At 49.3% G+C, this 21,626-nt stretch overlaps 1 protein-coding gene across 4 annotated transcripts in view; it reads right to left on the bottom strand.

Moving 5' to 3' along the window:
• Nucleotides 1-4,900: 4,900 nt before the first annotated feature.
• The window catches only part of ANAPC1 (anaphase promoting complex subunit 1), a 34,564-nt gene continuing 17,838 nt past the window's right edge, over nucleotides 4,901-21,626 (bottom strand). For all 4 annotated transcript variants that reach the window (XM_030447715.1, XM_030447717.1, XM_030447716.1 and 1 more), the window contains exons 25-47: nucleotides 20,836-21,062; nucleotides 19,470-19,588; nucleotides 19,020-19,291; nucleotides 18,092-18,326; nucleotides 16,822-16,913; nucleotides 16,194-16,328; nucleotides 15,978-16,060; nucleotides 15,763-15,841; nucleotides 15,083-15,157; nucleotides 13,488-13,564; nucleotides 13,180-13,270; nucleotides 13,034-13,087; nucleotides 12,550-12,743; nucleotides 11,979-12,065; nucleotides 11,375-11,492; nucleotides 10,512-10,589; nucleotides 10,156-10,223; nucleotides 8,076-8,214; nucleotides 7,614-7,700; nucleotides 6,953-7,048; nucleotides 6,411-6,609; nucleotides 6,111-6,245; nucleotides 4,901-5,252 (exon numbers count right to left, since the gene is read on the bottom strand). In XM_030447715.1, the coding sequence (XP_030303575.1) occupies nucleotides 5,137-5,252; nucleotides 6,111-6,245; nucleotides 6,411-6,609; nucleotides 6,953-7,048; nucleotides 7,614-7,700; nucleotides 8,076-8,214; nucleotides 10,156-10,223; nucleotides 10,512-10,589; nucleotides 11,375-11,492; nucleotides 11,979-12,065; nucleotides 12,550-12,743; nucleotides 13,034-13,087; nucleotides 13,180-13,270; nucleotides 13,488-13,564; nucleotides 15,083-15,157; nucleotides 15,763-15,841; nucleotides 15,978-16,060; nucleotides 16,194-16,328; nucleotides 16,822-16,913; nucleotides 18,092-18,326; nucleotides 19,020-19,291; nucleotides 19,470-19,588; nucleotides 20,836-21,062 (2,856 nt within the window). In that variant the 3' untranslated portion in view covers nucleotides 4,901-5,136. The remainder of the gene's footprint in view (nucleotides 5,253-6,110; nucleotides 6,246-6,410; nucleotides 6,610-6,952; nucleotides 7,049-7,613; nucleotides 7,701-8,075; nucleotides 8,215-10,155; nucleotides 10,224-10,511; nucleotides 10,590-11,374; nucleotides 11,493-11,978; nucleotides 12,066-12,549; nucleotides 12,744-13,033; nucleotides 13,088-13,179; nucleotides 13,271-13,487; nucleotides 13,565-15,082; nucleotides 15,158-15,762; nucleotides 15,842-15,977; nucleotides 16,061-16,193; nucleotides 16,329-16,821; nucleotides 16,914-18,091; nucleotides 18,327-19,019; nucleotides 19,292-19,469; nucleotides 19,589-20,835; nucleotides 21,063-21,626) is intronic.

Here is a 21,626-nt window from a genome sequence, read left to right as displayed (position 1 = left end):
AAACCCTCCAGGGAAATCGTTTTGAGTGGGATTTTGCCAGTGGGAAAATGGGAGTGGGATTTTCCCCTGGGGCAAAATCAGTCCCTGCTGCTGCATCCTGGGGAGACGTGGAACCAAGGGAGATGTCACCACCTGCATCACCCCTGGACTTTGGTGACACAAACCAGCACTGACAACACCAACAACTCCAAAACACCCCAGAACCCAGTCGGGATCCCCAGGGATGGCTGAGTCACCGGGCATCTTGGCACCTGCCTCCCCATGGCACCATAAAAACATATAGTCATATTAAAGGGAAGAAAAAAAAAAAGAAGAAAGAACCAAGTCACTAAGTCACAGCAAAACCATGAAAGCAAAACCACAGAGCCCCAAAGCTGCTCTGAGTCACTCCCCTGCCACCACCACAGCCCCACTGCCCTCCAGAACTCACTGCCACCTGCAACCCCCACCACAAACTTCCAGGAGGAGATTCCCAGAGGAAAAGCCCCTCTGCCCGAGCAGGCAGAGCCACAGGCAGAGGCACAGGCAGGGGTACAGGCAGGGGTACAGGCAGGGGTACAGGCAGGGGTACAGGCAGAGAACACCAGGCTGGGGATGGAGCAGCCGAGGTGACCGGTCCCCAGGGCTCAGCATCCTCATCCCCAGCCCTTCCTTCCCCTCTTTCCTCTGCAGTCACCCAGACTGTTAATTATTTTTATTGTTTGTTGTTTTAAAGGGTGAAAAGCAGTGGTTTGAGAGGTGCTGGGGGATGAGATTCACAGAAAGCACTCCCGGGATTAGTCACTGCTCTGCACCTCTCTAATTACATGAGTCAGGGAGCTCGGGTGAACCTGCTCTGAAATTAAATCCCCGCCGGGTTTTCGGTTTTTGGGCTGTCCTCGGGAGACCTTTCGGTAACTTTTCTCCAGTTCTGAGCAGAGGTTGAACCAAAAAAGAGCCGCCCCGGGGCTTCCCGAAGCACCGGGACACCCACGAGGGCTTCACCATCTGGTGTTTTGGGGCAAGAGGCGATGGTTGGAGGGCAGGATTTATCCCTCCCAGCCAAGAAAACTCCCAGTTTGTGCCAAAAAATTTACCGCCCGGAGGGGTTGGATGCTGGGTGGGATGCTGGGTGGGATGCTGGGTGGGATGGTGGGTGGGATGCTGGGTGGGATGCTGGGTGGCGGTGCCGACAGAGGTCACTGTCACCAAAAAATTGCGTGTCCCAGCTGAAAAAGGGAACCTGGGTGCTGGGGCAGGTCGGGTTTTGATCCTCCGTCCCGGTCCGTCCCAGTTTGACACTGGGGGAGGTGATGGGATGGGCTGGAGGAGCTGCGGTTGTCCCCGCAGCCAGAGTGGGATCGCGGGGGGGGGGGGGGGGTTCGGTTGAGCAACTGGGTTTAAAAGCAAAAAAAAAGCAAAAAAGAGGAGGGAAGGAGTCGGGCTGCGAGGGGCTGGAGGGGGAAAGGATGCCACGGGTGGACCCTAGGCTGTTGAGCTGGGGAAGGGACCTCAGGGACCCCCTGGAGTGGGCAAACCCCCCCTGGGCCCCCCGGTTCTGGGGCAGAGCCCAGGGAAGGGTGGTTTGGGGTGCAGGGGCTTGTTCCCCACAGCCAAAAAAACCCCCCCAGGTCCTACGGGGGGGCAGCCGGGGATCTGAGGGTCTGTCTGTCACCCTCCATCAGCCAGGGGACGGAGCAGCTCTCCAGGGAGGGGTAAAAACCAAACCCACTCCCCAGGAGGTGACTGAGCACTGCGGGGAGTGAGGTCCCTCCATGTCCCACCTCCCTCCGAGCAGAGCTGCTGCCCTCACCAAAGGGGGGTCAAGCAGGTCCTAAGGACCCCCCCAGGCCAGACTGGGGCTTGCAGGGGGTCCCCTGGCCAGTGGGGTGCTCGCCCACCCATGGCGGGCGGGAGTGGGGGTCTGCAAGGGGGGCTCCTGGGGGCAGGGCTGGGCTGCACGGAGCCAGGAGAGGCTGGGGGGGTCTCTGTGTGCCGAGACCACCCCTACCTCACCCCTCTCACCTCCCAGAGAACCCCCCAAAGCCCTCCCACCCCCCTACCCGCGCACAGTGCCCTCGGGGGGGTCTCCGGGACCCGCAGGGAGGACGAGGCAAAGCCCGAGCCCCGATGGGCAGCCACGATCTGAATGTCTGAAATTTCAAATATCCACCCTGGGAAAACCAGAAAGCCCAAGTGACACCCCGGGACCTCTCATCTGATGCAGATGTAAATAGAAATATATAGCTTTTTTTTGCTTTTTTTTTCTTTTCCTAGCTGACAGCCAGCAGCGAAAGCAAGCGGAGTTTTTTCAAAGGTTTTTTTTAAAGCTTTTTTTAAGGTGCAGAGCGCCTTACCTGGGCAGGGGTCTCGGGGGGGGGTCTCTCGGTGGGGCTGGCTGAGCGCTGCTGCCGTTCGGAACGGGCGCCCCGAGCCGAAACTCCCCCGGGGGCTCTGCCCTCACCATTGGTCCAGGGCTCGGCGGCGGCTGCGTTCAAATTATCTGTTGAAAACCTTAAAAAGGAAACAGGAAACCTCCCGCGGAGCTCAGCCTCTTCCATGCAGCTGAGAGCTTCACACACACAGACACACAGACACCCCAGGGCTGGTGGTCCCACCACCCAGATGGAGCTGGAAGGACCTCAAGGGTGGCTGCATGGGGACCTGCTTCCCCCAGCCCCAGGAGATGCTTCCCTAATCCCAGGGGGAGATGTTTCTCCAGCCCTGGAGATGTTTTCCCCATGAGATCCCTTGCTCAGATGTTTCCCCACACCCCCAGGAGATGCTTCCCCCAGGAGAATCTTTGCTCAGATGTTTCCCCCCAGCCCCAGGAGATGTTTCCCCACAGCCTCAGGAGATGCTTCCCTAGTCCCAGGGGAAGATGTTTCTCCAGCCCCAGGAGTTCTTTCCCCCAGGAGATGTTTTCCCAGCCCCAGATGTTTCTCCAGCCCCAGGAGATGCTTCTCCCAGGAGATGCTTTCCCAGCCCCAGGGGGGGGTCTGCACTTGACCCCTCTCCTCCCCGGGCTTTGCTCAAACCCTGTTTTGCTTCTTCAAGTTTGGTTGGGGTCCAAAGTGCCTTCCACCTCCCAGGCTTGGACCCGGTGTCCAAAGCTCCTCCCTAGGAGGGACAAAGCCCCCTTTCTATCCAGCAGGAGAGCCAGAGGCATGAGCCCACTGCCAGCTCTGGGTTCTCAGCTTTTCACTCCACATCCAGCACCTTGTCCTGGCTTCCTGGCAGAGGCTGCTGGGGGGCTCAAAACCTTTCATGTCCTCAGAAAAACCCAGGCTGGAGAGCTGGGAATGCAGCTTCATCCAGGGTGGGAAGTGAGTGTTTTATGCCTCATATTTCTGCAGTTTAGGACAGAAAGCTTCCCCAAGCTGTGCCCCAGGGACAGGAGCAGTGGGGACAGCAGGGACAGACCTGCTGGCTCCCAGGGACACAACTGGGGGTTCCATACTTGTTAATTAATTCACAGAGCAGAGAAGGTACCTTCAGAGCAGGGGATTTTGGGTTTTAAACCACAAAACCCACCTCAATCTTCCACAATCTGGAGCAAACCCCAGCACCTTCCTTCAGGACACCTCTGATTTTTTCCTCTCATCCTCACTGCTTCTCCCACCAGAGTCTTTGAGTGGGGATCATCCTGCCCTGAGCCAGAGCCAGCAGCAGGACCCAGGGGACTGTCACCCACGGGTGACACGATGGAGCCCACCCTCTGGCTCCCCATCACCCTGCAACCCACCAGAGGGACAGCCCTGGGCTCCAGAGCAGCTGCCTTGGAGATCTGTTGAAAGACTTGACCTCCCCTGAAGCAGAACACTGACTTTTCTTTAGATTAAAACTTCTGAACAGCTTAAAAAAAAAAACCAAAAACAAAAAAAACACACAAAAACAAAAAACCAAAAAAAAAAAAACCAAAAACAACCAAACAAAACAAAAAAAAAAAAACACCCCAAAACCAAAAAAAGAAGTGGAATTGGTGACAGTGGCAGGAGCTCAGGTCCCTTCAGGATGTCTTCAGCAACCAAACCCCTAAGTTAATACACAGATTAAAAGTGTTCTTCTTAATAACACCTAGTTTGTAAGCTGCTTCTCCTTCTTTCTCCCCAGTCACTCCTCATTGTCTTCCCCCATCCATCTCTCCCCTCCCTAAAATCCTTTGGCTCCACTGCTTGAGACTTTGGGGAAAGCAGTGGAGTGGGCTCAGCACGAGTCCTGCAGAATAAAATCCCACTTGAAACTTCAGAATCAGGCAAATCCCACAGCTCAGCCCTGGCTGCTGTTCCAGTAGCACTCCCTCAGCCTCTGGCTGCTTTTTTTGGAATAATTCCTCCTGTTGTGTGACAAATGAGGTGCCTGGGCTGCCCAGAACAAACAGGGAGCTCAGGGCAAGGCAGAGGCCTGGGAGCAGAGATGAAGGGAACACAAAGGACTGCCCAGTTATTTAAATTGTCTCTAAGTAGTTTCAGTTCTTGGCCAGACATAATGTAACCTAGCAGAGGGCAGGTGTCTTCTCAGCAGCCACTGACTAATTGCAGAACAAAGATTAGAGGGGAAAAAGATGTAAAAGAAAAAAGATGTAAACAGTGCAGCGAGTGAGTGGGAGCAGAGCAATGAGCACTTGCTCAGGGAAGAGAAGTGCCTTTATGAGACAAAAATAAATAAATTGCATGAATGAGAATGAAAGATCACACCAGGGCCTGCCAAGCACACTCCACACACTGCAGGCAGGTGGCTTGTCTCCCTTCCAGCCTGAGACCCAGGAGGAAAAGCAAGTTTGGCATTTTCTGGGCTGTCTCCTAAAACCTTCAGGACCTTGTGGGAGTGGATTAAGTCCCATCCCAAGCCAAGAAGTTAGAAAAACAAGGAAATAGAACAGTTCAGAATTCACCACACAAGACAGACTGGTAAGCAACCCTTAGTTACAAAAGTAAATTTATTATTAGCTCAACTTTTACAATTTTACTTTAAATTCCTCTTAACAAGTTATAAATAACTCCTGGTCACAGCCACCACATCCAGGGATGACTTCTGACGTTGACATTGTTTGAGAAGTTACAAAATCAAAAAAAACCAAGCACATTTTTACCTGTGTGGGTTTGAAAAGCCTGAGCCCAAGCCCTTGCTGGCTCTGCTCCTCCAGCAGCCAGGCACCTAGAGCACCATGGACTGGGGGTTCCTCAGCAGCAGGGGTGCCAGCCTCAGCAGGGCACGGACAGGCATGTTCAGCTGCTTGAACTTCAGGAGCAGCTCGGAGAAGTTGGTGCTTCCTAAAGAGATGGAGAAAGAAAACGAGCAGATGTGCCAAATAAAAGAAGTGTCAAGAGGGCAGAGGTGACAGGGAGCAGCCTCTGGAGGTGTGCTCACTGCTGTTTGCTTTGTTGCAACACTGGGAGAAAAGTCAACTTCAGGTATTAACATTTTAAGGGAGCCCAAAGCCAATCCATGTGTCAGGAACTTCCAAAGGGGAGGCAGAGGTGTCACGGGGAGAGAGGACACAGAAAACCAGGATTGCCAGAGAGGCTTTTAGGGCTGAACAGGAGGCTTTTAGGGATATAACTAGAAAATGTCACTGGCCTGTGTGCTCAGGGTGCCAGCAGAGCCTCCAGCACCAGATTCCTCTCACCACTGAGGTGCTGCCATTCCTGCCAAAGGGGCAGTCCCCAAAATGAAGTCCAGTCTGAGATACCTCCACTTGTACAGTGCAATCAGGTTACATCCCCAGCTTTGTGGGGCAAGAGAAAAGTGAAAGGGCCCTGAATTTCCCTGGATCCCAGACAGGATTGCTGCTAAAAACCTGGAAGAGCAGGTGATCCCTCTGAGATTCAAAGGATGCTTGGGATATGGTAAGCCCAGCAAGGAGAACATTTCCCTGCTACAGCCTGTGAGAACATCACTACCTGCAGCTCAGGACAAAAGGAAAAAACAAACCAGATTTTTTTTTTCCTAAGGTCTAATTCTGCCTTCTTCAGCCCTGCAAAAAGCCATTCCCTTTTATGTCCAGATTCAAGAGTCAACAAAGAACAGAACTGGATGGAGCAGCTTTCAGAGGCAAGGCTGCTGCCACCCAGCTGACAGGATTATGTTGTTCCTTTGAGTAGACAAGACAAATCCAGCCCAGCTTTTACCTTCCAAGCCTCCAGCTGCCAGCTGTCCTGGTGTGGGGACAGAGTGGTAAATCAGGAAGCAAGCCAGCATGCTCAGCTGAGACTCCTCAGTGGGCTGCCCACTCAGGTAGGAATGCAGAGAGACATCTCCTCCAGCTGTAACAGACAGAACACTGTGGTGAAGTTCAGGGAGCATTTGGGGGAGGAAAGAGAAAGGCAAGACAAAGTCAAGAAGACCAGAAGGCTGAGCTTGGTGGTCCCACCACCAAGACACATGTTTAACCAATCCTGGCTGTAGGATTCAAGTCATCTTCCCTGTACCTTGAAGCCACTTATCCAAAGTGTTATCAATGGTGCACTTCATCACAGGCAGAAATTCAGAGTTCATGAAGAGCCCTCGGTTTGGGTTCCTGCTCATCCTCTCCTGGTGACTCCTGGAGCTGAAGAATTCCAAGACCAACTTAATCTGCCACAGCTCAAACGTCTCAGACATTTCCCTCCTCGTCAGTCTCCTCACAGCCTGGCAGAGAGCAAACACAAAGTGACTGTGAGCACGTGAGCTGGAGGAGGAAAGAAATATTGCTGCCATAAACTCTAATTAAATGAACCTGAAAGCCCTCCTTGGCAAGGGCTGCTCTCCTGAGCACCTACTGTGAAAAACTGCCAGCTAACGTTTCACTTCAGTTTCCATTAGCTTAAATCATTTTCCAATTTCCTTCTAAAACCTCTGCCATCTCCCTGGAAGCTCACTGGTTTGTGTCTCCCCTTCTTCCTTTCTGCCTCCCATGAAAATCCCACCCAGTGAACAATCCTCTAATGCCAAAGTAGGGCTTTAAACATTTCCAAAGAAGTGTTTACTGCACCTGATCTATGGCTATGTACGTGGGCAGCATCTCTGGGTTTTCTTGGGTAACACACTCATAAAGAATCGAGGAGAAAAGATCCAGGATTTCCTGTTTCTGATAAAAGACACATGTTTAACAGAGCACACATGCTGGACACGAATCACTTCAGGGTCTTGCATTGCTCCCATTTCCTTCCATTAAAGTTAACCCAGGCACTGACATGACATAAATTAGAGACAGCTAACAGTGCTCCCCAGCTTGCTTTTGTTCCTGGGCTTATTAAAACTAAGCATAATGCAATGGGGTTTTACTCCCTCCCTTAAGTCATTTTGTGCAGAGACACACTGCAAAAAAACCCTAAACCTTCTGCAGTGGCTTCACCTAAATGCTTCAGGACACCAAAGAAGGATCTCAGTGTTTGTTAAACACATTCTGGAATGAACACAGCTGGTTCAGGCAAGGAGCAGCCACTGGGATGTAACCACTGGGGAAAGAAAGCAAACAAACCAACCAGAACTATTGGGCCAACACTGTTTCACACCTCTGCCACACAAAACATCCCTTGTCCCCACTGTACTTGAAGAGCTGAATTTTGTTCCTTAGTTTATCATAGGTTTTTTTCCCCACCTTTTATCCACAAGAGCAAGAAACCATGGTAGTCCAGCCCTAGGCATCATACCTGTCCCATGTTCACAGTTGGTTTGCAGAAATAATCAGCAAATGAAAACAGAGCAGGATCAGAAGTGAAAGCTGAAATTGCTTCTGGCTAAAAAAAAAAAAAAAAAAAAAAGATGAAAACTCCCTCACAAAATGAGCTTTTTAGTTTTACTACACAAATGGAATGACAATTTACACCCATCCCTCTCTCCAAAACACAAGTGAGAAGGTTGTAACCTACATAAAAGCACACCATGGGCCAAACACTGCTCCCTGCCCACGTGGATCCACGTGGCTGCTCTGAGCTCTGCCATGCCCTGTGAAAGCCACCAGACTTCCTTTCCCTCCAGCACAGCCAGTAACTTCAGTACTAGGTGCTGGAAATCAAACCACCCCATCAGGCCCTGCTGTGCATCCCCCCTCAGTCCTTTCCAGAGGCAGCATTCCTAGCAGGAAAATCACAAAATCAGTTTGGGAATGATACCTTGAATGCCCGAGCCTCAGAGTGCCTGTGGGTAACAGTCTGAGCCAGGAGACTGCGCCAGCCCATGGGGTCCTCCTTGTAGGAGAGCTGCCCTGCCCTCAGCTTCACGTAGAGGACACCCCCCTTGGCCAGAATTGATCTGAAATGAGAGCAAGGGGATTAGATTGAGACAGGCACCCAGCCAGGCAGGTCTGGAATGGACTCAGAACCACAGAATGGTGAGGTTGGAAGGGACCCTACAGAGCATCCACCTCAGACACCTCTCATCCAGACAAGGCTGAACAAAACCTCATCCAGCCTGGACCTGAACACCTCCAGAGATGGGGAGGGAGGGAAAGGTGAACTCCAACACCTCCTGTGCTCTGGTCAGACCCCACCTGGAGCTCTGTGTCCAGTTCTGGAGTCCCCAACACCAGAAGGACACAGAGCTCCTGGAAGGTGTCCAGAGCAGAGACACTGAAATGCTCAGAGGGCTGAGCACCTCCCTGGGAAGCCAGGCTGAGGGCTTGGGGTTGTTCAGCTTGGAGAAGAGGAGGCTCCCAGGTGAGCTCAGAGCAACCTTCCAATATCTGAAGGGGCTCCAAGAAAGCTGGGGGAGGGCTTTGGACACGGGGGGGTAGGGAGAGGAGAAGGGAAATGGGTTAAAACTTGGAGAGAAAGGGGAGATTGAGGTTGGAGATGGGGAAGGAGCCAAGAAGGTGCTGAGCCCCTGTGCCAGGTTTCCCAGAGAAGCTGTGGCTGCCCCATCCCTGGCAGTGTCTCAGCCCAGGTTGGATGGGGCTGGGAGCACCCTGGGCTGTGGGAGGTGTCCCTGCCCACGGGGTTGGGACTGGAGGAGCTTTAAGGTCCCTTCCAACCCAACCCATTCTCTGATTCCTATGTGCTAATATTCCCACTTTGTCCTGGTGACTGGAACCCTGCCCTGCTTGTGGACACACAGAAACCCTGGGATCTTCAGGGCAGGCTGCTATCACACAGTGATGTGATGAGAGGCAAGACTGACAAAAAAAGAGATGATCCCTGCTGATACAAAGGGATATAAACTTCCTGAAGTCATTGGCAGGTTCCTGCTGGACTCCCCTAGGATGAGGTCCCAGCACCAAGGAAAACCACACCAGTTGGTTTCCAGAGGTGTGCTGTGATGGGCCTTCATGTAAAAAAATAAATAAGTAAATAAGCAACCCCAAAACCAAAAATCCAACACCCCCCTGCTATACCTTGACCAAGCCTACAAACAGAAGCCTGCAGCAGTTCCAAAGCTGCAAAGCAGCTGCATGTTCACCCAACTCAGAATATCAGTTGTGTCATTAACTGCAGGCCCTGGGAATCCTTAAAATAACTGAATTATCTGTATTGAAACAAACTGCTCAGTGTGGCAACAGAGCAGCAGCTCACGTGCAGTCAGAGAGGGAGGATGACTTCTGACACGTGGCTTTGTCTCTCCAGAACACTGCCAGCCTGGGCCCTGCCATTTTTAAGGCATTTAAAGCAAGCAGAAGCAGTATGTCAGTGCTGAAAGAGGCAGCTGGCTGCTTCTGTACTGCTGTTAGCTAAGCTGGGGAGCAGGAGGCTGATTTTACCCACAGATCCTGTGTTCTGGGAAGATTTCTGTTTCTCAGTTGCCTGAGGCAGAGTTACAAAGCAGCAAGCAGTGCTTTGTGTACTTCAGGTAACATGAGAAAAAACAGTGTATTGCAGAGAGCAGTAACAGCTACCTAACTACTGTCTCACCAGCCTGGGAAACATGACATCACACCGACTCAAATCTAAACTAAAACCATGAGTAGAGGATGGTTTCTGGTAGTGTTTAATCCCACTGACAATATCTGTGGTTTTTACTATGAGATTTTCCCCTGCCCTGTTTTTTTTGCATGAATTATTCACATCACTAGGTGAAACCAACTACACAGTTTCTTTCTTCACCCCAAAGTGCTGTCAGATGCACAACAGTGAACCCATCAAAAGCAGGCTCCTCTCCAAACCGTGGGTGTTACGAGAACTGGAGGGGTTTAAAAAAAAAAAAGTAAAAGAATATTACTACAAGGTCATTACTGAGTTAGGCATCACTAAGAATACTTACTTCAGATGGTTTGTTCCCTTGCTTAAATCTATTAATAACTCCCAGTACCGTGGTCCCTTCACTTTGATCTGCCAATAGAAGCATTTTTATTACTAGACAGAACCAGAACCATAAAACTTTCTGCTTGTTTTCTACATGAGCCTGCAGCTCTCTTTGGGCCTTTACAAGGCCAGGTGCCCTTTTACAGTGCTACCCACCCCAAAAACCCCAGAACCCCCAGCTTTGTCTCCCCTAGAGTGAAGTTTTTTGGCACAAGGAACTCCCTGATACACCACAGAGATGCATGTGGCAAAATTTAAGATTGTGACCCAAGGTGGGGGATCAAACCCCTCATTTAAATGAAGACACTTCTTTACCTGCTTGAGTAAGTGAAGCTCTGGAAGAAGTGTGGGTGCCATCAGCTCCTCAGTGGCTTCTGCATACCACTGTGTGCCCTTGAAAATGCCACCAGAATTCCCATTAGTAAAGCTCATTTTCACATGGAAAGAAAGAAAAGGTGCACCTCCTTCCTAACAGTCAGTCAGATTCTGTTCCTGAGCTCTGAGTAAGTACATGATCTAGCACTGCCTTTAATGTCAGGAAACATGAGCCTAAATTCAAGGTGTATTTCCCATGGATGGATCTACCATGTAACTCTGTGCACATCAGGCACACCTCAACTGAAACCCTGAAGGTTTGAGAGGGTCACTCTATGAGGAGCATGCAGAACTCTGACAGAGGCACATGGGATCCATGCTCTTCTCCCCTGAAATCCCAAGATGTCCATCTTTAGTCCTTCTGTGAGCACCAGCCTCAAGTAAGCCTGAACAAAACAAATCCTGTGGAAGGGATTCATCTCCAAAGGATGTGTGGCATGAGCACCAAGCAGAAACACCAAGGTGCTCATCCCAGCACAATGAGGAGGAGGTTTAAAAAACACAGAGGGTTCCAACCAACTCTAGGTTTTGAAAGTTCTTCCTTTGAGAGGAACAATGACCCTGGGACTGCTCAAAGGCTTTGTGGTGCCTTTTTCTTTTGCCCTGTGTTCTGCTCTCAAGGTGACATCAAAGTGCATGTGAAGCAGGAGTGGGCTGAGCACAGCAAAGCTTCAATTATTTGCGTGGGACTTGTCTCTGCCACAACCCAAAAGCAAACCCAAGGCTTTCTGGTGGCCACAACAATGAAAACAGTGTGCCACAGCAGAGCAGAGTCTCCCACACCTCCCCAAAGGACACCTCACCTTGTAGGTCACCTCGATCAGGGCATAGCAAGGAGTGTTGGTGTCCACGTCCACGGGTGTCAGGAGCCGGGGCTCTGCTGCCAGCACGTACAGGTGACGTAGAGCCTGGAGGTGGTACCTGCAGGGGGGAATCAGGAATTCAGCACAGGCAGGCAGGAATCCCCAAATCCCAACCAGATTCAGCTGCTGGTTAAGCTAAAGGGAAATCTGCAGCACTGCAGTAGGTTTTGTAGTGCTTTAACACCTTGGCGTTAGTCAGGGCTGCAGGAATCACAGCTAGAACTGACTGAGAGCCATAAACTGACAGACTGAAAAAAAACACCTTAAAAATAGCCTTTTCTGTTGAGCTAAATGGAACTGTCAAGTCAAAGCAGCACCATCTAGAGCCTCAGGAAAGCTGCTTGCATTTCCTCACTGATCAAAGATTTCGATCACCACTTCACATCTTACTTCTTCTGCTTTTCACTTCTTTTTGGAAAAGCTTGAAAAATGATTTGGAGAATGCCCAGGTGAAAAAAAAACCAAAACCAACCTGCCTCTAGATAACTTATTTTGTAAGAAGATGATTTAGGTGAAGGGAAGGTGAAGCCCAGCAAGCCCTTACCGATTGTCTGTGCTGTGAACAGGGAAGTGAGGGTAGAGAGCACACAGCAGAGCAGCAATTGAAGAATTGGAGGTGCTCAGGGAATACCTGTAGGAAAACATTATCTATTAGCTTCCTCTGCTAGCAAATCCAGGCCTCTGGCACAGGTGCTCAAAATATTTTGGTGGGAAGGATATTAATGAAGAGATGATCCAGGCAATGAAGTTACAAATAAATGTGTTCCTACAGCAGTGAAAATAAACGTGCAGCAGTAGGAAATAAAACAGAAGCCAGAAACATTCCTGTGGGATTGAAATAATCTAGAAAACAAGGGGACTTTCATTCCCAGTAGATGTGTTTATGCATCCATAGATTTCATCATAAAATGGTTTGGGTTGGGTTGGGTTGGGAGGGACCTTAAAGATCAAGACCCAAGCCCCTGCATGGGCAGGGACATCTGGTGCAGTGTTAGAGCAACAAATAATTATCAAGTAAACTGCAGACTGCAGGACTGCAAAGCACTCCAGCTTCTGCAGGAGAGCTGAAAGAAGACAAAAAAAAACCCCACCTGCCTTTGGAACAGGCAAGTTACCTTCCTCCTCCCAGGAAGAGGAGCCCCAAAGCCATATGGTGAGCCAGGTGGAACCCATAGTTCATCTCCCCACCCGTCTTCTTGTGCATGAAGCGGCAAAGCTGGAGGACTTTGAGGTTTCCAGAGCCAGCCATGACCATGGCCAGGGACAGCAGCAGGACACTCAAGCAGGTCTCCAGGTTGTAGTGACCTGTCTGCAGGCAGAGCAGGGAAGGCTTTGTTACACTGCTGTGGTCAAACACACACTGCTGGGCAGCCCAACACGCTGCTCCCTACCCCCCAGCTCAAACCCCACGTTCTGCAGAGAGAGGGAAAGCAGAGAGACAGCCAAATCCTTCACAAAAATGATTCACAGCACTGCCACCTTCTATAAATAGGCTGTGCTACAAAGTCAGAAAGGGATGGGGTTTGTTCCCATCAAGGTTTTGGCAGAGGGTTATCAAAGTCCCTTCCACAACAAAGCCTCAAACCAGCAAGAACTTACTATAGAAGCTGTTGGTGCTGACAAACTCTTCAGGAAATCTGTTGCATATTTGTACTGGGAAGAAAAGAAAATGCATATTAAGTATAGATACAAGAGAGAAGTTACAGCTCTGGGGAAACTGCAGGGGAAAAGTGAGACTCTCTTACCAAGCAGTTAAATGCTGCCAGATTTTCTGACCCAGCAAATCGAAACCCCAGTGACAAGCAGGCTCCAGCAATGATGTAGACGTGAGCTTGCCTAAGGAGCAACACAGAGAAATGACTCAATGCCTCTCTTTTCCTCATCTGAACACACACCACACACTCCTCTATAATTAAAAAAGGGGGAAAAGTGAAAAGACTTATCAGCCTTTACAGAAAATGGAAAATAAAATTCCCTAAATATCAAGGGAAAGATTTTTTTGCAAAGAGTTCAGATGAATTTGCAGGAGCACAACTTCTCACACATTACATACGCCAGTGTTTCCAAGCTGAGGTCTTCAGATGAAGGCAGCTCTGTTGCCTGAAGAGATACACTGTTCTCTCTTATGATCTGCAAAAAGTATAAGAGAAAAAAAATTAATCCAGGGAAACCCGATTAACTGAAGCTCTGGGGATCAATGACACAAACCAGTTCTGCTTCACAGACATATAAAAGCTGTTTTTTCTTCCACAGGCTACTGCACAGTGGTGATCCAACTTAAAGGATTTCTGGCAAGATGGTGTCAGGGGCACAGAGTTACTGTATGTGCTCAAATATTAGAGAAAAGAGACCAGGGTGAGGGCTCAAGAGGTTAGGGAGACCTCCAGCATGCTGTGTTTCTGATAGGGAGTTACCCAAGTTACTCATCATGCTCAGCTGAGAACCCCCTGCCCAAGGTGGCTTCTTGCTTGGGCAGTGTGTAGGATACCAACTCATCACAGGAGTAACAGACATGAAAGGAAGGAGTCAGAGAGTTGTAGTCAATGGGGCAGAATCTGGTTGGAGGTGTGTGACTAGTGGAGTCCCTCAGGGGTCGGTACTGGGACCGGTGTTGTTCAACATCTTCATCAACGACTTGGATGAGGGTATAGAATGTACCCTCAGCAAGTTTGCTGATGACACTAAGCTGGGAGGAGTGGCTGACACACCAGAAGGCTGTGCTGCCATTCAGAGAGACTTAGACAGGCTGGAGAGTTGGGCAGGGAGAAACATGATGAAATTCAACAAGGGGAAGTGTAGAGTTTTGCATTTGGGGAAGAACAACACGATGGCCCAGTATAGGTTGGGGGCTGACCTGCTGGAGAGCAGTGTAGGTAAAGAGACCTGGGGGTCCTGGTAGACAAGAGGATGACCATGAGCCAGCAATGTGCCCTTGTGGCCAAGAAGGCCGATGGCATCCTGGGGTGCATTAGAAAGGGTGTGGTTAGTAGGTCAAGAGAGGTTCTCCTCCCCCTCTATTCTGCATTGGTGAGGCCGCACCTGGAGTATTGTGTCCAGTTCTGGGCCCCTCAGTTCAAGAAGGACAGGGAAGTGCTTGAAAGAGTCCAGCGCAGAGCTACTAAGATGATGAAGGGAGTGGAACATCTCCCTTATGAGGAAAGGCTGAGGGAGCTGGGTCTCTTTAGTTTGGAGAAAAGGAGACTGAGGGGTGACCTCATCAATGTTTTCAAATATGTAAGGGGTGAGTGTCAGGGAGATGGAGTTAGGCTCTTCTCAGTGGTGACCAGTGATAGGACAAGGGGTAATGGGTGTAAATTGGAGCACAGGAGGTTCAAGTTGAATATCCGGAAAAATGTTTTTCCTGTAAGGGTGACAGAGCCCTGGAACAGGCTGCCCAGGGGGGTCGTGGAGTCTCCTTCACTGGAGACATTCAAAACCCGCCTGGACACGTTCCTATGCGAAGTGCTCTAGGTGGCCCTGCTCTGGCAGGGGGGGTTGGACTAGATGATCTTTCGAGGTCCCTTCCAACCCCAAGGATTCTGTGATTCTATGATTTCCTTGTGCAGCTCAGGTGAGGCAGGAAATGTTCCCATGCAGAACAACCCCATGAGATGTAAAAAAGTAAGCAGCCTCCATGTAAATACCTACCTGAGGCACGTTGCTATTGACCCACTTGGAATTGGGCAAGATGTCATCCCAGAGGATCAGGCAGCGAGCCAAGGTCTGGAAAAATAAGAAAGCCAAAACAATAAGAAAAAAAAAAAACAACCCAACACAAACAGTAGCAATTTTTAATGTCATTGCATCCAAAAATGCAGAGAATCCAGCTACCCGTGAGCAGCTCCTTCACTCTTCCTCAGCCTGCAGAGCAGGAATGACAAAATAGCTTTTATTTCAACAGCTGCAAATTCTGCCTGGAGAAAAAAAGAACTACAGAATAAATCCTTGCAATATCTGCATCTTTAGCTAGTAAACTAGGATCTCACTAGAGATTATAACAGATGCTGAGGCCCAGTTTACTTTTTAGCTGTGAAATCATTTTTTTGGGAAAAGATATGAAAACTTACTTAAACTTTTAATGTTCTACATGAAAGGAACCACTCAAATACTGCTCACTAAATTCTGTCTCTGTGCTGCATGACACACAAACTGCCTTACTACAAGCAGGTACTGTTAGAAGGTATGAGTTTGGCTGGCAAGCAAGAGGGTTACCAGCATGTGAGCTGGATTAAAAATTAAAATAGTAATAAAAAAAAACCATGCTAAAATAAGATGGAGGGTTTTGTATGATTAAGTAGACTGAGAAATGAAAGACAAGAGGCTCTTACCCTCAATAAAAGGAACTCTGGCTTTACAAAGTCCAGCAAATACATGGTATCTGGAGCCTGAAGCCAGTCAGCAATGGACCTGCAGAGCACAGCAGAGGAAGACACCTTATTTCAGCAGTGCCCAAAATGGGAGTGAGCCCCACAAAGCAGAGCCAGTTTAAACTGTTCTCAGAAGTGACTACAAAACACCTGAGGGACTCCAAGGTTAATAATACCTGTTATTAGTCTTTAGATAGATCATGGCAAGTGCCAGCGTGGCACCTGGACAAGTGACATCCACATTGATGGTGTCCCCCTCCTGTGAAAACACAACATGTCCTGTCAGACCAGCTGAGAGGCAAGGCAGTGTACACTGACACCTCAGTACACACTACTCAGACCACCAGCTACTGTTATTTTCAGCTCAGATGCTCCAAGCCATCAGCAGGTACCTTGATCTGGTAACTGGGAGACTTGTGCTTCTCTCTGTGCATCCCCGCCTGGAACCGCCGGTGTCCCCCAACCATGTACTGGTAGAGCTGCTCAGGAACATTGAGGTCCAACATACCAATCAAATTGCTGCCATGCTGAGGGGTGAAGAGAGGAAAAGGTATGGAAGTGCCTTCCCAGGTAAGGAAAAAAAACAAAACATGCTTTTGGCCAACAGCAGCTGGGAGTTAAGGATGAAAGGGCTCCAATCACCCCACGCCATAGGTAAGGATTCCTCACCACAGGATGGCTGAGCTTGGAAGGGACCTCAGAGCTCATCTCCTCCAACCTCCCACCTCTCATCCAGCCCAGGCTGCTCCAAGACTCATCCAATCTGGCCTTGAACACCTCCAGGGAGGGGACAGCCACAGCTTCTCTGGGCGATCTGTTCCAGAGTCTCAGCACCCTCCTGCTGAAGAACTTCTTCCTAACATCCCATCTAAACCCCTTCTCCTTCAGTTTCAAACCATTTCCCCTCATCCTGCCACTGGACACCCTTATGAAAAGTCCCTCTGCAGCCTTTCTGTAGGATGCCCTCAGGGACTGGAAGTTATTCTGCTAATTGCAGCTGAACTGAGGAGAGGCACTTACCCCCAGGCACACCATGCCCAAGGCCAGCCCAGATGCCAGGGAGTAGGACTCTCTGTCTGTGCAGTACTCCATTTCTGGGCCAGGGGGACGTCCTGGAGACAACAAAGCAGGGATTCACCTCTGGAAAACCCCAGCTAAGCAAACACTGTTTAATTAAGCAATACATTCCTAATGAAATGAAGAGAAAAAAAAAATCTGTCCCTTTTCTACCAATTTCTCAGTGGAATGACAAATAATTGCCACTGAACCCATCACCAATGGCAAGTCCTTCCAGGCAAAGTCCAGTGGATTTTGCTAAGTGATACTGCTGGGGTTCAGAGACAGTGAAAATGCCACCTTACAACTGTGGATACTTCAAGACCTCTGAGCCTACACGAATGCTTTCAGCAGAGCAGAGTTCAAACATCCTTCTTAGAAACCATTGTATGTATCCAACTAACAGAAACATAACAGGCACAATTTCAAGCTTAAAATGTATCCCATTAATAAACCATTTTAATAATCCACTTCATAATCCATCCAGTTTCTTTTTAACTGAAGTTACAGGAGTAAGAACTTAACTGCTACCCATCAGAGCAATGCAGAGAATGAGGACACAGATCAGAAGCTCTCAGAGACTACAGTTTAGAAAATCAAAGGAACTCAGAACAGGAGAATTCAGGACACCCTGGCTGCACTTCCACCCACCTAGTGAGCCAGAAAGCTTGTCCTTGCAAAAGGAAAGCATTTTTTGTCCCCACCTAGTGCCTCCAGCTCTGGTTTCTACATGGCAGCACCTTATGGACAGACATGAGAAAGAACAAATGTCTGGGGAGCAGCAGATGCATCAGGTGTGCAGGGTGCAACCCCCTGCTGCAGAGGGTCAGGAGCTCTGCAGGGTGGCAGCCAGGTCAGGGGGAATGTGTGGTTGCTGCTAGCAACACCACAAACCCCAGTCCTGCTCTTCTCTGACAAAACTTCCAACTGGCAAACTTCACCTAGCTGCAGCACAGCACAGCTGCTGCTGTGTTTCACAGAATTATCAGAGTTGGAAGGGACCTCTAGAGATTCTACTCCTCCTACCTGTGCTGTGCAAACACACAGCTCACAGCCAGCTCCTGTTCCTCTGGAAACAGGGGATGGGGTTGGAAAAGGAGAGGTGAATATTGTAGTGGCAGATGTATGGTTAAAAAAGTTAAAATCCTCAGCTCCCTGAGGGCATCATGCAAACCACTCACACCTTGCAATCCTCCCAGTCCTAATCTTGGTTTTTTTCAGGGCTGGCACCTACCAATTTCAGCCAGCAGAACCTCAGCTGTGTGCCTGTGAGCCGTGCCCTGATAGACCAGGCCAATTCCTATCACAGCAGCCACCTGGACATTGTGGGGGACATCCAGCTCTGTGGAAGTGGGTGGCAGGAGAGCAGGAATGTGGATGCTCAGGAGCCTTGTGATGGCCATGTCCATCGTGCCCAGCTTGGCAGCAGAAACACCCAGCAACAGCCCAATGCTTGTCATCTCGTGGCCCTGAGAAAGGAAACAAATTCCAGTGGCCAAAGAAAGTAGGTGTGCTCAGAAACAGGACAGGCACTTCTCCCAGTGCTCCATTACTCAGCTGTGCACAATCTGGGAAGATTTAAATCATAGAATGCTCTGAGTTGGAAGGGACCCATCAGGATCATCAAGTCCAACTCCTGTTCTTGTGTAGGGCACCCCTAGGATCACACCACATGCCTTAGAGCATCATCCCAATGCTTCTTGAACTCAGGCAGGTTTGGTGCTGTGACCCCTTCCCTGGGAAGCTTCTTCCAGTGCTCAGCTGCCCCTTGGGTGAAAAACCTTTACCTGATATCTCACCTAAACCTCCCCTGACTCAGCTTCCCGCCACTGCTCTTTGGTCACAGGAGTGAAGAAATCAGTACCTGTCCCATCCCTTCCCTTGTGAGGAAGCCACAGACTGCAAGGAGGTCACCTCTCAGCCTCCTATTCAGTGATAAAAATATTTATATTTTACCCCTGTATTTAGTGATCAAAGTGCTGAAAATCTTTCAGAGTCCCACACAACTAACACCCGAATGAAGCAACTCAGGTGGGATCTGCCAGTTCAGTCTTTCAAAGAACTCCCTTTGCTTTCCTTCCCTGTTTTGTTTAAAAAACATTCAGATCCCAGAGACCCATCCTCTCTGTTCTCTGCAGCTCCTGCAGGAAGGCCCTTCTCACCTTTGTCAGGTAGTCATGTATATTGAGGGTGGCAAGTTTGGTGAGGTGCCCGTTGAGCCCCAGGGCCATGAGGAACCCTGCGTATTCATTGGCCAGCTCAGCAATTTTGGGTTTGTTATAGACAATCCAAGCAGAGTCTATCTGGGAAGCAGGAGCTATCTTCAGGCCAGCTGCTACCCCGTTGTGGAAGCTGGCCCAGCAGGCCATGTTGGGGGGCACATCAATGTTCCCACTGTTGAGATCCACAGTGGTGTTCCTAGGAGGAGCTCGGCCTGCCCGGGACACAAAAGCATTGAGAGCCATTAGGTGAAGCCAAACCACTCCATGGAGAAGAGAAGAAGCTGAGAGCATGCTAGAGGAGACTTCTGAGGCAGGGGGTGCTGTAGAAATTACTGTGAGAGGTTCAGAAAGAGCTGGGGTAACAACCAAGAGAAACTCCAACCAACATACCTGTGAGGTTCAGCTTGGGGATGGGCAGCTGCTCGGTTGGAACAGGGTGGTAGGAGAAGAGAGTGAACATCCCTCGTCCCACGGGCAGGGCCATGGTCCTCTGGCACAGCTGTAACAGCCTGGGAGGGGGGGAGATGGCAGAGAAAAACAAGACAGTTGCTTGAAAGTGATTTTTTTGTTTTTGCCAAATACGTGATATAAAATGATCAGACAACAGGCACTGGACAGATCATTTTTGATAGCATGTTGTCTTTCCTTTTTGTTTCATTACCTTAAACTTTTGAACCAAATATTTACTCCTTGTAAGATTAATAACCTCAAAGATACGCTTCAGCTGGCATCATGTTGAAGCTTGTCTCTGTTTTTCCTTCAAAGCTAGGTGCTAGGTAAGGAACCTGTGCTAAGCCCTGTCAAACAGGGTGAAAGGAGACAGCAAAGCAAAGCTGAGGGCCACGTGGGATCTTGCTATGACTGGTGATCACATCTAGTAATGACCCCTGTGCAGAATTCACAGTGCTCTTCCAAGAAGAGCTGACCACAATTCTCTTAAGATTTACTCTGGAAAGACTCAGATTACTCAGCTTGTTAAGTCAGACAAGAATTTGATGCCTTCCTTTAGCTCCCTACTTCTGTAGAATGTTTTACATGCTAATGATGTTGCTTTTTTCTTCTGGGTTTTTTTGTTAGTTTATTGTTTCTTTGCTTGTTTGTGGGATTTTTTTGGGTTTTTTTTTTAAAGAAGGTATTTTAACACCCCAAAACAACTGAAAGAAGAAGCAGGACAGGGACAACTGTGAGGCCACCAAGCATATAATGGTTCTGACAGGAGGTTTGAAAAGAGAGAGGAATGGGACAGTGAATTTGCTCTCTGTGGAATTAGGTCCTTGGGTCAGATCAGCCCCTGAACAAAGGGCTCTCCAGTTTTAGGCAGGGGATGGATGATGCTTTGTTCTCTACAGTGACATTTTCTCTACAGAGTAGAGCAGCAGGTCCTGCTTAGATTTCATACTTTTTAGGTGGGGAAAAAAATGCTAGAATCTGCTTTCAAACCCTAGCTGATCTCAACATGCTTTGGGGATCATGCAAGTCTTTCCCATACACTGCTCCAATCCAGAGAGCCCTGCAACTCAAATAGAGCAGAGCCTTGATGTACACTGAGCTTCAGAAACTTGGATTTTGAAATCCACTCCTCTCAGATGTGTCCCTGACCCAGTCCTCCCTCCTTCCATGTTAAGTTCAGGCTGGAATACACTGTGCTGCCTGGCTAAGGCACCCTTACCATGAAGCCACCAAACCCACTCATTTTTCCCCTGAGTGAGATGCTGCTGAGACATTGCTAGAAACGGAGAGTTTTGGGTTTTTTTACCTGTTTTCTTTCTCCTCTATGTACTCGTGGTCACTTGCTTCTGGCATCTGCACCACGTTGACACGCACAGGACGGGCGCTCTGGAGCAGCCTGCGCACCTCCTGCACCCTCAGGTCCTCACTCCAGATCAGAGACATCACCTCCTCGTTCATGTCATTCATCCCATCCTCATCCTCCTCTGACTCTGTTCCAGAGGGAATGTCAGAGGACAGCACTGGGCCCACAGACTGCAAGAAGAGAAAAGGACAGAAGTCATTCCCAGCCCTGCCAGCTCTCAGGGCTGAGGTTTGTGCCATCAGCACAAGAGTGTTCCCACAGCTCCTCACGTCTGTGAGTGCTGGGCACTGCCATCAGCTGTGTTTGCACATCTAAAATGGGGTAAATAAACTATCAAGGTGGGAGGAGATGACACCACAAATATATCAAAGAGGGAGGTGGCAAAGGCTGTTGGGCAAGGAGCAGGAGTGAGAGGAGGTGAGATGAAACAGTTATCTTCCCTTCAAAAGCATTTTTTGTCTCAGAGCAGTAGTAGGGAAGGGCTTTCCCCTCCCTGCCTACACAACTGCTAAACCATAGATGTTTCCTAACTCAAGCTCAGCAGTGAAAACCAGAAAATGAGGTGAGGATTTTGATGTATATTGAAGCAGAGGTTGAACTCCAGAAGGCACACACAGTCCCCTGATGACAATCTGCTTTAAAAGTGCCACTACCTGCTGACCCCCAGCTCACTCAGGGCTGCTCTTCTGCATACTTCTGCTCAGAAGCCTGTGTTATTTTTCTAATAATTGATG

The sequence above is a fragment of the Calypte anna genome, chromosome 3 (genome assembly GCF_003957555.1).
Source record: "Calypte anna isolate BGI_N300 chromosome 3, bCalAnn1_v1.p, whole genome shotgun sequence".
NCBI classification, from domain to species: Eukaryota; Metazoa; Chordata; class Aves; order Apodiformes; family Trochilidae; genus Calypte; species Calypte anna.
Note: the sequence above shows the minus strand (reverse complement) of the source record. Positions and strands in the feature narration are given on the sequence as shown.